Raw genomic sequence first — 15,500 nt, 5'->3', positions numbered from 1 at the left:
CCTGGACCTGCTTTGGGCCCCACACAAAGCTAGAAGACTTTGTCATCCAGTAAATGGGTTGGACCAGTATTCCCATTGGAATATCCCAGTGAAATATGATGCCTCCAAAACTTGGAAAGACTACCAGGCACTGTGCATTCTTCTTAGTGGTAGAAAGTTTGAGATGCAGTAATGTGCCTTTTGGAAGAGATATCCTGGAACACCCTAGAGCAGAGGTCATGAAACTCCCTATTTAGGCCAGAGATTAAATATTTTAGGCTTTGTAGGCCAAATAGTCTCTATTGCAACTACTCAATACATAAACAATACCTAAGCAAATGGCTGTGTTCCAATAAAATTTATTTACAAAAACAGATGGTAGGATAGATTTTTCCAACTCCTGTCCTAGACCACTGGACTCCCAAAAACTTCACTAACATGGTGGGCTCCTGATAGGTTTCTCCACCATTCTCTAAAGTACAAGCACCACTTCTTGCTTTTCCAGTTCCATTAACATGATATCATGGGTACGATGAACCAATGTGATGTTCTGTGGAGTGTCCAGATGGTCCAGGTCCCGGATAGAAAAAGTAAGAGATTAATGTAGTCCTAGAGCGAGACCATAAATGTATACAGTGGGCCATCCTATGTGAATGGAAAGTGCTTCTGTTCTTCTTCTTGATTTAAAAATCTGACGAGGGGGCGAGCACCTGGGTGGCTCAGTGGTTAAGCATCTGCCTTTGGCTCAGGTAGCGATCCTAGGGTCCTGGGATCAAGCCCCACATTGGGCTCCCTGCTCAGCTGGGGTTCTGCTTCTCCCTCTCCCTCTGCCCCTCCCCCATCTAGTGCTCTCCCTCCTCTCTCTCACTGTCACTCTCTCTCTCAAATAAATATTTTTTAAAAAAATAAAAATGAAAATCTGATAGGTTTTGTCCAAAACCCTCAGGATCCATTCCCATGTATAATCCTCCAGCTCTCGTACACATTGACTGAATCTTTGCCACTCTTTTGGCCTGTAAGCCCCTTCCTACCTTATAAGTCCAAGCATGTCTCTGGCTGGTATATGATGTAACTTGACCCTATTTATAGGTCTGGTATCCTGATTGGGAGGTGAAAATAGACTCCAAGGGGACATGCAGAAGGCTTTGCATTGTCTTTAGGCAAGGGTGGCAGTGCTAGATTTTAACAGGGAAGAGTAGTCTACTTCTGCAGGCCCAGAGAATTCAGGGAAATCTGAAGATTCAAGGTTTCAGGTGCATCAATCAGGAGCCTGACCTTGGTGTGTGGACCTCTCAGAACTGAAAATTCAATCTTCCTTGGAGCTCTGCTCTTCTTATAATTAAGTCCTAGGCCTGATCCTAATTTTTTTCTATCATCTGGTTGTAGATTTTCTTCATAGCCTACCAAGGAGGTCCTCTTGCTTTCATGCTTTGCATTATATTGGTTATTAATCATCCTCATCTTTTTATTGTCTTTCTTAATGTATTAATGGTTCTCAGCAATACCCAAACAAATTCCATCATCCTTATAATAATTATTATCCCAAATCTCTCAAGCATCCAGGATATTGTCACTGCCAGAATATTCCCTTCCTCCAGTATCACATCCCAATTCACCTCAGGGGATAGTTTTAACCATCGCATAATTATAACATTCCAGGAGCTCATCACCAGCTGGACAGTGGGTGGTTCAGCTCCCACAACCCCATTTTAAAGTTTCCTTCCTAAAACACTCTTAGATCCACAGGTTGGCTTCCCTAAGAAATGTACAGTGAGACCCCGAGATTTTCATGCAGCTTTATTAAGGATCACTTCCTGGAACAATGCCTGTGAGCAGCGAAGGAAGCAGGATTGGGCAGAGAGAGAAGTTGGATTATGATGCCGTTGCAACAAAGACCTCAGTCAGTTAGGAGCTCTGGGGCTGGAGTGTCCCCGCAGAGTTGTCCCAAATGAGGCAGGAGGGTCGGGACTTTGTATCTCCTACACTAACCAGCACTGGATGTGAGCGGCTCCCAGGTGGTGGGTATAAACTGGGGTGAGGCAGCTTCCTTTAGCCCAGGGCAATTCCTGCAGAGGGACCCAATGATAAGCAAGCAGAGGCCAACACTTCTGGCATCTGAGTGCTTTGGTGCCAAGGGAGATTTGGGTGATACACGCTATCTGTAACAGGAGTTTACTACCCATTTTATGACCCCAGGGGAAACATTAATGCCTGTGAGCATGGCAGAGCCAAGGATGGAAACGAGCCTGAGAACATGAAGCCATCCCTGAGTGGCCAGATCAATCCTGAGACAGCTTACCTCTAAACTTCTTAAGTAAACAAGATGTCCTTCTAGTTGAAGACACTCTGAGGTATTTTGTCACTTGCAACCCCAAACATTTTAACTCATGCATGCATTATCTCAGTTAATCCTCAGTTCCTCTGTAAGGTAGTTACTATTATGAGACTCACTTCAAAATTACAGAACTAAAGTTTAGGGTTACTTGCCCAAGGTCACACAGCTAGAAATTGGAGAAGCCCAATCTGAAACTGAGCACAATTTAGAGCCAAAGTCCATGCTCTTCACCCTTTTATAGACATCGATGTGACAGCTGATGAAGCTGAAAGAGGGATGTGACTATCCCCCAGGTATGAAGGAAACAGTAGCCTATGTGTAGCTGAAGATCCAATATGCACTAGAAGAGCTGCTCTCAAGAAGCTCACTGTCCCCTGACTCACGGGAGTCGGTTGAGTGGTGCCCCCCACCAATCCTATGTTCATGCCTTAATTTGGAACCTGTAATTGTGACCTTATGTGGGAAGAAGGTCTTTGTAGATACCATTAAGGATCTTGAGATAAAGAGATCACCTTGGGTTATTTGGGTGGGCCCTAAATCCAATGACAAGTGTCCTTATAAGAATGACACAGAGGAGACAGACAGAAGAGGTAATGTGACCATGGGGGACAAGCCAAGACACCAAAGAAAGTACCAGAAGCTGTAAGACCAAGGACAAAATCTCCTCTAAACTTTTAAAGCAGACACAAACCTACCAACTACCATGACTTTGGGCTTCTGGCCTCCAGAACAATGAAAGAATACATTTCTGTTGTTATGTACCATCAAGTTTGTGTTACTTTGTTATGGCAGCCCAAGAAACTAATATACCTGGGGTCCTTCTCTCTTGTTTGTTTATTTATTCATTTATTTGGCAAAATTTGTTTTATTAAAGTGGTATAGAACTGAACCTTCAGTTTCTCCAGGGTATGCCTGCAAAACCCAATTGAAGTTGTTTTTTTTTTTTTAATTTTTTAATTTAAATTCAATTAGCTAAGGTACAGTACATCATTAGTTTTTGAACACACTTATTTCCCTTTCTCATATAAAGGAATCAGTATGCCTCTCTTCCAAGTTTGGTTGAATGTATTCCTTATGTGGCAGATTTCCAATGGAATCCTTCACACTTTAAGGATTGAGAGTAAACCACTTCCATGATGGATGTTGAGGCACCTGTAGAGGTGTGAATGAGCGTTTTGCTGAGAGGACGGTCCATAGCTATTCTTTCTCAATAGGATATCCATAGAATCCAAAAACTTCAAGAATTCCTGAGAAAGAGTCTGAGCAAATGGAAAAACGAAAGGCAGCTGAGCTCTGAGAGAAATGAGAACAAAGACTATGAGAAATACAAAGAGAATAAGTTTCCAATATTTGGAAGGAGGAAGAACCCAGTGAGTCAGAAGGCTTGAAATCCACGTCTTTAGAAAGAAGCCTTGGTTTCCTCTTGAAATGCAGGCGAGGAAGCAGAAGTTACAAAGGTTTTGCAAAAGAGAGTACAAAAGGCAAAGTCTGGTCAGTCCCAAGTCTGAAGGGGAAAAAAAAATGCTCTTTCTGGACAGAGGGCTAGGAGGTTCGAGGGAAGTTCAGATTTCTGTAGTTAAATCTTGCATGTGGTTGAAAAAGGTAAATTCTGTTTCAATAACAAACAAGAAAAACACTGTTTCCAAAGAGTGATTTCTATTATATCGGGAACAAAGGGAGAAAAAACAGGTGACTGAAAGTGAAGAGAGGTATGAACTTAAGTCGGACTCTAAAAAGGAGAAAGAATGGAACATATTTTCTGAGCCTGTTTATGAAAAGTGGGAGATGAAATTTAGACCAAGTCTTAGAATTCTGGCTGCCAAAACCACAAGCCCCAAATGACAGCTGATCCCTTGAGGCCATGCAAACTGCCTCCCAGGCAGCAAATGGACTGGAGTCACCTGCATTACTCCCCCCCTGACTTGAGAGCAGGTTGGGGGATCCCTGGGGGGAAGGCAGGGGAGAGCGCTGGAGAGCAAGTCTGCTTCCCAGAAAAACTGGCACAGAGTCCAGGTAGGCTTCTTTAACGAAATTACAAAGTGTTTTGATACAAATGAGCTCACAGATGTTTCCAGTTCAGGCTGGTCCGCTCCTCTGCGGGCACTGGCAAAACCAGGTGAAACCCCCAGCCTGGTTTTCAGCACATAGTTTACGATTTTAACCACAAGAAAACATCCTTCCCAAAATAGGAATCTGGTCCTTGAAAATTTCACAGACGACAGGCTTTCCTGCCACACCACTGGGACATAGCATCTAATAGCTCATGTGCAGTCCCTTACAATAAATGTTTTAAGAGCTCAGGAGAAACAAAGATGCACGTGTGTATAAAATGGGCCCCAATTTCTAAGGATTCTGCTCTAATATGGATTTCTTCTCAGGAGCAACTACAGTGTTTCTAAAACTTACATGACCAAGAGAATATCTAGCAAGAAGGGCCTGATTAAGTTTTTGTTCTCGTTGTTTGTTTGTTTTTAGAAAAAAAAATCACATTAAACTCTAAATTGCTCTTCAAACTGGATCATCAAATCAGCAGAGGAATAAAATGTACCAGCTATTTGGCCATGCAAGTGACATGCTGTAAGCACATTTTGTAACCTGAGTATTCAATGTGGCACAAAACTTTCCTTATCAAATTATTTCTTCCTTCTTATCTCATGTTCTTTCCCAGCAGGCACGAGCCTGTGCCTGGCCTCCAGCATCTTCTAGGGCTCCCTGCGCTCAGACCTCCCATCTCCCATCTCACTCACAAAGGCCAATGACGATTTTCTACTTGGGTCTAATAACACGTGAAAAGAAGGCAAGCTATTTCATTTAGCAAACACATATAGAAATTTCTATGTGTCGGGCATAAATATGACCACAGCACTGTACAGACATTAACCCATTTAGTCCTCAAAAAACCTCTGAGATTCTATTCTCACCTCTATTTTACAGATGAGGACACTTGTCATATAGCTAGTGAGAGGTGGATCCAGGAGTGAAGTGAGTTTGTGAAATTAAACACTACGCATGCTAGCTTAAGGAATAGTACTAAAAAGGGGGGAGAACGAAGCAGAGTTATCAAACAATACTAAGCACTCATATGTAACCATTTATAAAAAATGGAGATTTAAGAAAATTAATAAATGGAGATTTTTTAAATGGAGGAAGGTTATCTAGAATGTTCATGTGGACAGGTTTTCATCATGGGCTTCTAAAATTACAGTTTATGAAGCTTTATGGTATATATCTATATACAATAGCAGTATTAATCAACTGATATAAAGATAATCAGTCAAATCTGTGTACACCTTTAAATCATCAATTATATTTATTTCTCTGATTATAAAAGTAGTAACTCTTCATATTTGGAAGATCCAGAAAAGCACATGGCCAAAAAAAAAAAAAATCACTCCTAATCCCACCATCTAGAAATCATCATCACTGATATTTTTTTAAAGATGTATATATTTATTTGAGAGAGAGAGAGAGAGCCCTCTTGCACAAGCAAACAAGGGGAGGGGCAGAGGGAGAGAGAGAATACTGAAGCAGACTCCCCAAGCATGGAGCCCGATGCAGGACTTGATCCCAGGACCCTGAGACCATGACCCAAGCTGAAACCAATAGTTGGCAACTCAACCAACTGAGACACCCAGGCGCCCCATCACTGATATTTTTATAGAGAGAGTCTCTCGTCTTCTTTCTTTATGGATATTCATTGATTGGTGTATTGACTTAGCATTTATTAAATGTGCTCTTTTGGCCAAAGTGATGCATTATTCAAAGAAAAACAAGTTATATTTTTTTCAGTGTCTACTAAATATTCTCTAAGAGTTGTAAAAGTCATAAAACCAATACATTAAGATTGCAAAAGTACATTTAGAATAGAAATAAGCTCCCAATGATTCATATACTAGAGCATTCTTAGAAATTCAAATATTCAGTCTAATTGAAGTCACAATGGTGATAGCTTTCAGAATATGATTTCGTCATTACCTGAATTGCCCAGAGCAAAGTTTTAACATCAGTAGGTTGAAAACAATGCTTACTCTTAAATTTGTGCACAAATTAATTGATAGAGCATATCCATTAATTCATGATTATTTTCTTAATACATTGATTCTAAAACTTCTCTAAGATAGGAAGGCACAAGACAACTAAAAGGCAATATTGACTTATGACTATTCTCATACTGCTTAGCATTTGTGAAGTAAACTGTATCCGCCACGCATGTTATAATTACTAATCACAAAACACCTCGCTGAGCTAGTAGTAGAAGAAGTCTTTCCTACAGGAGGAAACTTAACGCTATAAATCAACACTCTAGTTTGAACATTTGCATGGCTACATGCTATGATTTCCAGCATCACAAGAGGCTGAAGGAATTCCTCAGTTGAGAGTAGACTTCCAGTGGTGGTGGCTACAATGTCACAGCTTCGAAGCCAGTTTCCTCTTGACCGTCCCAGTAATTTTGCCATATGGATTGTCCAATGGTAGCAAGACCTGTAGAAAAACCACATGGCAACTTCAGAGGCATTAAAATAGGCCTCTCCTTTTTTCTGTGAATCAATAGTAAGTCAACAACAAAAACAACAACTCACTAAACAGGAAAATGGATGTGCCCTACAGTCATTCAGTTATTTCAAGTATGGGAATGCCTTATTTTTCTGGCAATAGTTGAGAGATGAGTTGATGGTCCCAAAAATTAAAGAGTTTTGGAAAAATTTTAATCACTGGGATATGAATGTTTCTCAAATGCATTATATATCCCCCTGCTTTCTCAATAGAATGTGGTGAACCTAATTTGACTTTTGCTTGATGATTCACTTTGAACATCAGTCATTGTCCAATGTTCTAATACCGCCAGGCCCTCAGGAACCTGTGAGGTCCTCGGGGCTGTTAGCCCAATACTAAATGGCTCCAGACAGCTGTGAATTTAGAGTGGTTCTGTCTTCCCACCCTGTCATTTGTCACTTCTCTGCAGTTGTCAGTGTGTTCTGACTCCCTGCTTTTCATGTGTTGCCTTCTCTTTGTAGCCAAGATCAGCTCCAGCCATCCCCAAAGTGCAGACACAGACCTGGGCCAACTTGTTCAGCCTCTCAGGTGCCTTCATGCAGAGCCCTGGCCCGAAGGAACTGGGCCTTCCTGCCTCGGGGTCCCCACCCGTTCTTCAGGTGGGAGCTGAGGAAGCTGCCAATCTGACTTCTTGGGTATAGAGACACAACTGACAAGCCGGCAACAAGTTTTTGAGCTGGGATCGGTGCAAGCCAGAGGTGTTTGGGGGCCCTGAGGAGACCTCCTTTCTCTGCTATCTTCCTGGGCTAAGCACTGTCCGAGTCATGACACTTGGCCCTTTTCTGTTTGGGGCCCCTTTGTTTTACCTTTGGTGGACATGGCCAGGATTACTTTCAGGTCCCTCTCCTGCTCTTTAGAAGGTAATTGCTTTAAAAGGCTTTATGAGTGGCTCAGTCATTAAGCGTCTGCCTTCCAGCTCAGGTCATGATCCCAGGAAGCCTCACATCGGGCTCCCTGCTCAGCGGGAAGCCTGCTTCTCCCTCTCCCACTCCCCCTGTTTGTGTTCCCTCTCTCGCTGTGTCTCTCTCTGTCAAATAAATAAATAAAACTTTAAAAAAAAAAGACTTTATACTCTAATTAATGGTATTCTGGTATCACCATGCTTTCTTTTCCTTCCACCGCAGTAAACATTGTTGCCTCTCTGCTCAGCTGAGTGAACAGTACCTGGGATCAAGGTTGCTCTCCTCTGCCACTCAGAGTTCTCTAGCAGCTATCCCAGGCACCTAAGCATGACCTTCGTTTCCCAGTGCTGTTCCCCAGCCTCCACCTGCAGCTGTGGTGGTGCAGAACCCCACACAGCCCAGGAACACAATTTGCACAACAGAAACAAGGTGACTGGCCAGAGGACTGTGGCTAAGAAGAAGGCTCCTGGATCAGCAGGCCTAGAATTCTATGGCCGCAGAGCCACGTTGATAGATGGTCCCTCCCCCTACACACTAAAACAAGCTATCAAGATGATGTTTTTCAAATTCTAGAAGCCTATGGAAGGATGGATCAAATAGAGAAATGCTACCATTCTGAAAGTGGTTCGCGAGGGGTAGGACAGTTCTAATCTCCAAGGCCCTACTATTTCAGGCTATTGAGTCAGACACTCCCACTTTGTTTAACCTTCTGTCATGGCTTAAAACAAGTCAAGGTAAGTGTTTTTTTCCAAAACAAGGTTTCCTTTCAAAAAGTACACTTCCTCATCTCACTTTCTATAATTGCAATTGGAAACACGAACACTCTCATTTCTCTGTTGACATTTTCTGTTTATATGCTACTTAAATTGACGACTTAATCCAAAGTTAAAGACGATGAAGGAAAATGAAAATAGAATCTTTTTCTTCTTGTCGTTGCCTCATCATGGAAGAATAATGAAGCCGTGACCTTGGGTGGCACTTTTCAGAGAAGTAGATCTCAGAGCTGTCTCTTCTGGCACACTCTGTGCTTGCCTTGTCTTTTACTCCCTGCAGCCTCCAACCCTCCTCCACAATCCCTCATCCACTTCTAGCGTACTCCAGCCTCAGGTACCGAAAGGCCCAGAGTCTAAGAGGACTCTAATCAGTGGCAACTATAAATACTTCAAAAGCAACAACTGTGAAGAGTTTTGCTTGGCGATACTATCATCTCAAATTTATAAAGACAAGTAAGGGTGTGGGGCAGGAGGGTGGATATGCTTTAAATATTTTTAAAGTTCTCTTACCTCTTCCTTGTTGATCAGTCCCATTTTGGACATGTCTATGTTAAAGTAGTGCATGTTGGGCAGGCTGATTTCCATGTCTTCTATCTGGAATCCGAAGTAATATGGATCACATTGGGCAATTGAATCTCTCTCCCTCTATCACTCCTCCCCTGCAACCCACCTGCCCAGTAGCCCATTACTCAAGTTCTACCTCTGTCCCTGAGACACCCTCTGGTGATCCTCTACTCCTCGACACAGTTGTCTCCTGATAGTCCTATTATTAGATGGTGGACCCACCCTTTTCCCCTCCGAGTACACAATCTGTTCTCAGAAAAGTAAGAGTTCCTTGGGTCAGAAAGCTGTGAGACCTTCGGTATCCAACTGGCCTCCTGGTGCTGGCCAGTCAACCTCTTAAATTCTTCCTCAGTCCATTTCCTCCTCTCTAGGCCTGTCCCAAACATTTGCAGGCCCTGGGGTAAGGATATAATTGGAGGCCCACATACCAGATGTTTAAAGATATGAATAAAAAAGTTAAAAAATAAAGTTATGAATCAAGCAAGAAACTTTTAAGCGAAATATGTTCTATCCTTCCAACTTGACAAATATACCTTCATAACAACCTGGAAGGCCAGGATGTCATTTAGAATTCTCTGACTGCTTACAATGCCATGCCAGAATGTGGTAGTATGTGAAGAGCCAGACCCCAGCCCCTGGCCCATCCCACCTTCTCTTTTAGACTCACATGGGTGGACACCCTTGCTTACATGTCAAGTCTCATCCTTACCTCCTGCAAACATCTGCCCCTTCACCTACTCTCAGGCCTAAGGGCGTATACACTGAGGGCATAATCTGCCTCCAGAGGATGGATCTGAGGAAGAGGTTTGCACAGTTTCTGAAAGTAGTCTCAGGGTTATTTGGGCAGTTAATTCTGGGCTGCAAGGATTCAGAGAATGATCTAGAAAGGGATGTGTGGGTCCCTGAAGGTTTTGTTGCTTTGGCCCCATTGACTCTTCATCCAGTGAAGAGAGGTACAGCCAGAGAAAGCCTTGGAAAGTGCTGAGCCATGGCAGGTATCCCTCTTGCCCAGGTCTAAGGGTGGTACACTTCCTCTCCAGCCCATCATGGAACTAAGTTCAGGCCCTTCTTGGGAGATTTCTGCTTCCCAAAAGCCTCCAACAGGTCTCCTTGTCTGTAATCTATTGTTCTTTTAATTTATCACCCTTTTTTAGAGTGATCTTTCTAGAGTGCAAATCCAGTAGAGCCACACCTTGCTTAAACCCCTCCGTGACTCCCAAGAGCTTTCAAGTTAAAGTACAGACTATAAACAAGCCCACAAAGATCCTCCTGATCTGGTTCCTGCCTCATCCCTAGGCACATGGAAAGACTTTCACTCATGGAGCTTCACATATGGCAATCCTCAACAGCAAATGACCGTTCTATGATGCCTCCTTCTCTCTATACCTACCACGCTCCCTCACCCTTGAGGGTGAACCCAGAAAACCCCTACTTGTCCCTTAAGACTCAACCCAAACACCTCTCCCTCAGAAAGCCTGGCTGGTCCTATGCCCCATACCTGAGTTAGATGCCTTTCCCTATATTTCCATAATAGTCTATGCTCTACTGCATCATTAATTTACTTATTTTTTTTCTTTTACTCAATGATGGACTCTTTGAGGGTAGGCACCCTGTCTAATTTGTCTTTGTATTCTTCATGTGTTAACCGAGATATAATAACCATCCAATAACCTCGGATGGATGGATGGATGGAATCTGTCTGCATCTATCTTTCATTCCCTGGCTACCCTGAAACATAGACCCTTGGCCTAATTATTCCTCAATCAGGGCATTTCAGTGTCCTGATATGAGGCTTAAATTGTGGCAGGTTGAAAAGACCCACAGAATTTTCAACAAGCCTAAAGAACTATAGCAGTGGCCTGTGTTTTCAGGTTGGACAGATTTTTCCATTTTTTGCTCTCTTCTCACTTGCTATAACAAGCTTTTGAACAACAACAGATGTCATTTTTCATGTGTCTTCCACTGTCTTATTTTAACTCTCAACTCTTTGTCAGAGCTGACGGGAGACACAACAAGTTCTCTTAGTCTTCAAGATGGCAAGTGACAAAACATACCTCAGGAACCCGGCTCAAAGAGTGCACCTGGATGTCATAGAGGGTCTTCTGGACAGAGGGTGAGTACTCTCCTTTGTCATAGGGTCCAGCAAATTTCTCCAGGACAATGTCCCGAACAGTATCCCTAAAACACAGAAAAGAGACCTGAGGACTCGTAGAGTGGTCTTTTAGGAATACACTATAAAGCGGGGAAGTGGTGACCTTCTGTCCCCCCAGAAAACAATTTTATTGCTGGTTTTAGAAGAGATTAATATCCTGCAATGCCTTCCTCCTGAAAACACCTCACTTCCGATTTCCCTACACACACACACACACACCCTATTCAACAAAAGTATTGTCACTAGGCTATCTTCATCATCTGGAACTAGGGTCCACTGGGCATTCCAGAGTAAATCTTCCTCACATTTGAAGAACCCATGAAGAGGACTTCTAAGTACGCTAGTGCTCTTACTGCTCAGCTTGGCCATTTCTCTGCATTATTATATTTTTAGGGGTTTTATTCTGTGCCAGGCTCCGTGTTAAGGATTTTATGTGATTACTTCATTGAATTCTCTCAATATACCTGAGGCAGGTACTATCATTATTCCCAATTTAGACATGAGCAATCTTTTTTTTTTTAAGATTTTATTTATTTATTTGAGAGAGAGAGAGAATGAGAGAGAGAGAGCACATGAGAGGGGGGAAGGTCAGAGGGAGAAGCAGACTCCCTGCTGAGCAGGGAGCCCGATGTGGGACTCGATCCTGGGACTCCAGGATCATGACCTGAGCCGAAGGCAGTTGCTTAACCAACTGAGCCACCCAGGCATCCTAGACATGAGCAATCTTAAAATGTAAATGATCCACACTAAGTCCCTCTCCTTAGTGGGAGGCCCAACTAAGACCCTGATTCTGCCATGTCCAATTTTGTGCTCTTTCCAACAGAAATACATCAGCCTGCGGCCAATGGGGAACACTTAAAAAAGGAAAAAGAAGATTGAGGTGAGGTTCTCTGTAAGCATTTTCAAACCCATCATGTAATAAAAGGAGTAGAGCAAAACTACGCCAGTAGGAGGAAGCTACCAGGGGGCAGATTCCAGCTTATCAGAAAGTAACGTTTCTAACAATTAGAACGTCAGCAGAGGAATGAGATGCCTGGTCAAAAAGCAAACTCAGAGTCCAGAGGCCTAATTACTGCTTGTCAAGGATATTATAATAATAATCACACCTTTACGTTGTTAAGGCATTTATCATTTATAAACTGCTTCTGTGAATATCGTCTCATTTTGAGTTTAGCCTACAGTGACCAACTGTCCCAGTTTACCTATGACCAAGGGGTTTCCTGGGACATGGGACTTTTAAGTATCAAAATCAGAAAAGTCCTTGGCAAACTGGGGTGAGCTGGTCATCCTCATGTAGCCCTCTCTGCATCTACTATGAGGTAGTAAAGCCAAATATCATTAGCCTTGCTTGATACAGTGATTCTTAAAGTGTGGCTCCTGGGCCAGGAGCATCAGCATCAGCTGGGAGCTTACTAGAAATGTAAGTTCTCAGGCCTCACCCCAGACCTACAGAATCAGAGCCTCTGGAGGTGGGCCCAGTAATCTGCATTCTAACAAGCCCTCCAGGTGATTCTGATACACAATAATGTTTGAGAACTGATGTAATCAATTGAAAAACAGAGGGTCAGGGAAATTAGGTGATCCATTCAAGGTCATTTTAGCTAATAGCATCTAGGATTTCAGTGCAGATTTACTAATTTAAATCAAGAGCATTGTCTTTCTGCTATCCAACAGAAGGGACTCCGAACAGTGGGGAGGTTGACTTGGATGGCCTCTAAGTTTCCCTTTCAGATAGAAGAGTCTATGACCTTGGGGCCCCTGGGAAGAGGGCAGAGGTGGTGCCAGGCCTTAACACAAGCTCATACCAGATAGCATCAAAATGCATGTCTCTGCACTGGTGATAGCGCCATTTGCAGTATACTTGGGTGGCAAAACACCGGTCCTTCACCTCAGGGAGGGTGGTGAATTGGTCCTTGATGAATCCTTCAAATCCAGACTGGGTCGTTTTCAAGACCTTGAGGTCTTTGATTCCAGAATGAATGACTGGAGGTCCTGTTTTAAGTAAAAACGCAAGAAGGAATAAGGTAATAAAATAGTGTCTTCTTACTGATACCTAGCTCTAAGGATCCTGGCCATTAAAACATGGTGCACTGTTTGAACAACTAACTACCTCACTGCCCATATTTTCTGTCTCTCTGTCTCCTCTGAAGTCCAAGTGATGAGGATGGTGTGCCTTTCTCTCTATCTGGATTCCATGACTCCCCACCTTTCTCCAGCCCTAGGAACTGAAGGTCGGAGACTAAACCTTCTTGTTGTGTTGAAACCCACAGAAATGAACACCTTCCTCTCAGCTACACGTGTAGGTGACTTCTAGGCCAAATACCTTCTACTTTTTGAGCTCTCCTTTACTCGACAAATAATCATGCTGATTAGTAAGCTCCTCCAGAACAGTTCTTTTGTTTGCTACTCTGACTGCCTTTATGGGTTAAGGGAGAGTTAGTCCTCATCTTGATCATCTACACTGGCTGATGGCTCCAGTGATCATCAGACCCTCAGTTCTCTTGTGGTCATGAGCTCACTGAAACCAAACAACTTCATGAATGGGTAGCATTGTGGACCTGGCTCAGCCTAAACAGAGACTGGGACGATGAGGCACTGACCCATAGGGCATAGATCTGCCTAAATGAATACTCATAATGGCTTTTGGTTTGGGCTGAAGGAGAAGGGACAAAGTTGGTTCATGGGGACCTGGGGGAGAGAGGGCAGAGTTGGCAAAAATGGAGGGGATGATAAGGCTCTCCTGCAGTCTCTGACAGCATGAGGTGAATGGGGAAGGTGGAGGGATGATAGGTATAATCTGAAGAAGCTATTTACTTGTGTACCAGGCAGTTCTAGCTTGGGGCCCAGGACAGGTGGGGCACAGAGTTAGTGAGGGGAAGATTCTCTCTTTTTCTATGTGGAACACACTGTAGCTCCAGCAGTTTGGTGAAGCCTGAATAGAATATGGCACCAGGTGACATACTGGGACATATTCTGGGACAGTACAGTGTTCTGTAGAGAGCATCATTCTTCCTAAAGAGCAGGGACAATGAGCACAGCCAATGCTGAGCAGAGCCAGTGAAGCAGTAGTGGTACCCAATGGGTGCAAACTTCTCCCTAAACACGTGTGAAACAGACCTCCAGACTGTCAGGAGATGGGAGAGTTTGACTGGAGAGATCCAGCAGTTTTGTAATGAGAGAAATACAAGGCCAGAAAAATTCAGGAATTAACATCACCATAGACTTATTTGTGCAGGCTGGTGAGGCTGGATGTTCAGGGCGCACTTGGGTACAAACCCCAAGTAGCATGGTGCCATGACAGGATGACTAAGGTCATCTCTTTTCAGTCTTGAAGTTAGGCCTGATTAATATCTCTCTTTCTTGGCTTGTTTGGTGTATAACTCAAGGGCCAGAGGCATCAGGCATCACTATGTTGTACATGGTTTTAGTTGAAGGACAAGAATATAATTCTATCCTCAATTAAAATCCAGGGCAGCTCTTAATAACCCAATAGTTTACATCTTCTCAAGTTGCTGTGGTTAACTCAGGAGCTGTGGAGTTTAAAAGTAGGTAAAAAATGACTATATTTTGATATTTTCCCAGCCACACGTGTACATCTACCAAAGATAGCAATGGCCAGTGGCTAGTGGTAGATCAGCTGATTATATAAGGTCTTCTGGTTGGAGTGTTCCAGGATAATGAGGCAAAACTGAAATGATATTTGTTTAACATTCTGAAGTTCTCTTTGGAAACTACATCTGAAGAAGGATCAAGAGAAAGGCACTAGCAATGACTGCATGCTTTAAGTTGGCTTGATGTAACAGATTTTAGAGGTATGAAGACATAGTTATGCAAAATCAGCATTTCTAAATGCTGTGTAGAGCTGATCCAAGTGAGTCTAAGTTTAAAATCCAAGAGGATTGTAGAAGCAATCAATAAGTATCTATTGAATGAATGAGTGAATGCATGCAACAAGATTGATGCACATCAAAGAATAAGTATTTCACAGCTTAGTCTCTTTTTTTTCTAGACAGTTCTCTTCCATCAATCTTCACCATTTCCCTTCCTGATCACACCCACCAAACTATAATACACAGCATGGCAGGGGAGGCGGAGGACATCACCATTAGCTGAGAACATCCGGACTATCGGCAAGCGTTTAGTTGCTGCCTTTTTCAGTCTTTATTTTACTTAATCCTCGCAATTCTATTAAGCATTTTTATACCGGAGACTTTCAGTCATTTGCCCATAGTCACATGGCT

General features: G+C 43.0%; 1 protein-coding gene across 1 annotated transcript in view; it reads right to left on the bottom strand.

Moving 5' to 3' along the window:
- Positions 1-5,885: 5,885 nt before the first annotated feature.
- LOC118019225 (uricase) overlaps positions 5,886-15,500 on the bottom strand; it is a 31,146-nt gene continuing 21,531 nt past the window's right edge. The window contains exons 5-8 of the mRNA XM_035018159.1: positions 13,065-13,251; positions 11,162-11,285; positions 9,054-9,137; positions 5,886-6,796 (exon numbers count right to left, since the gene is read on the bottom strand). Of these exons, the coding sequence (XP_034874050.1) occupies positions 6,722-6,796; positions 9,054-9,137; positions 11,162-11,285; positions 13,065-13,251 (470 nt within the window). The 3' untranslated portion in view covers positions 5,886-6,721. The remainder of the gene's footprint in view (positions 6,797-9,053; positions 9,138-11,161; positions 11,286-13,064; positions 13,252-15,500) is intronic.

This window comes from Mirounga leonina, unplaced genomic scaffold, assembly GCF_011800145.1.
Source record: "Mirounga leonina isolate KUSES-001 unplaced genomic scaffold, KU_Mleo_1.0 Mir_173, whole genome shotgun sequence".
Taxonomy (NCBI): domain Eukaryota; kingdom Metazoa; phylum Chordata; class Mammalia; order Carnivora; family Phocidae; genus Mirounga; species Mirounga leonina.
This window is presented reverse-complemented; position numbering and strand designations above follow the sequence as displayed.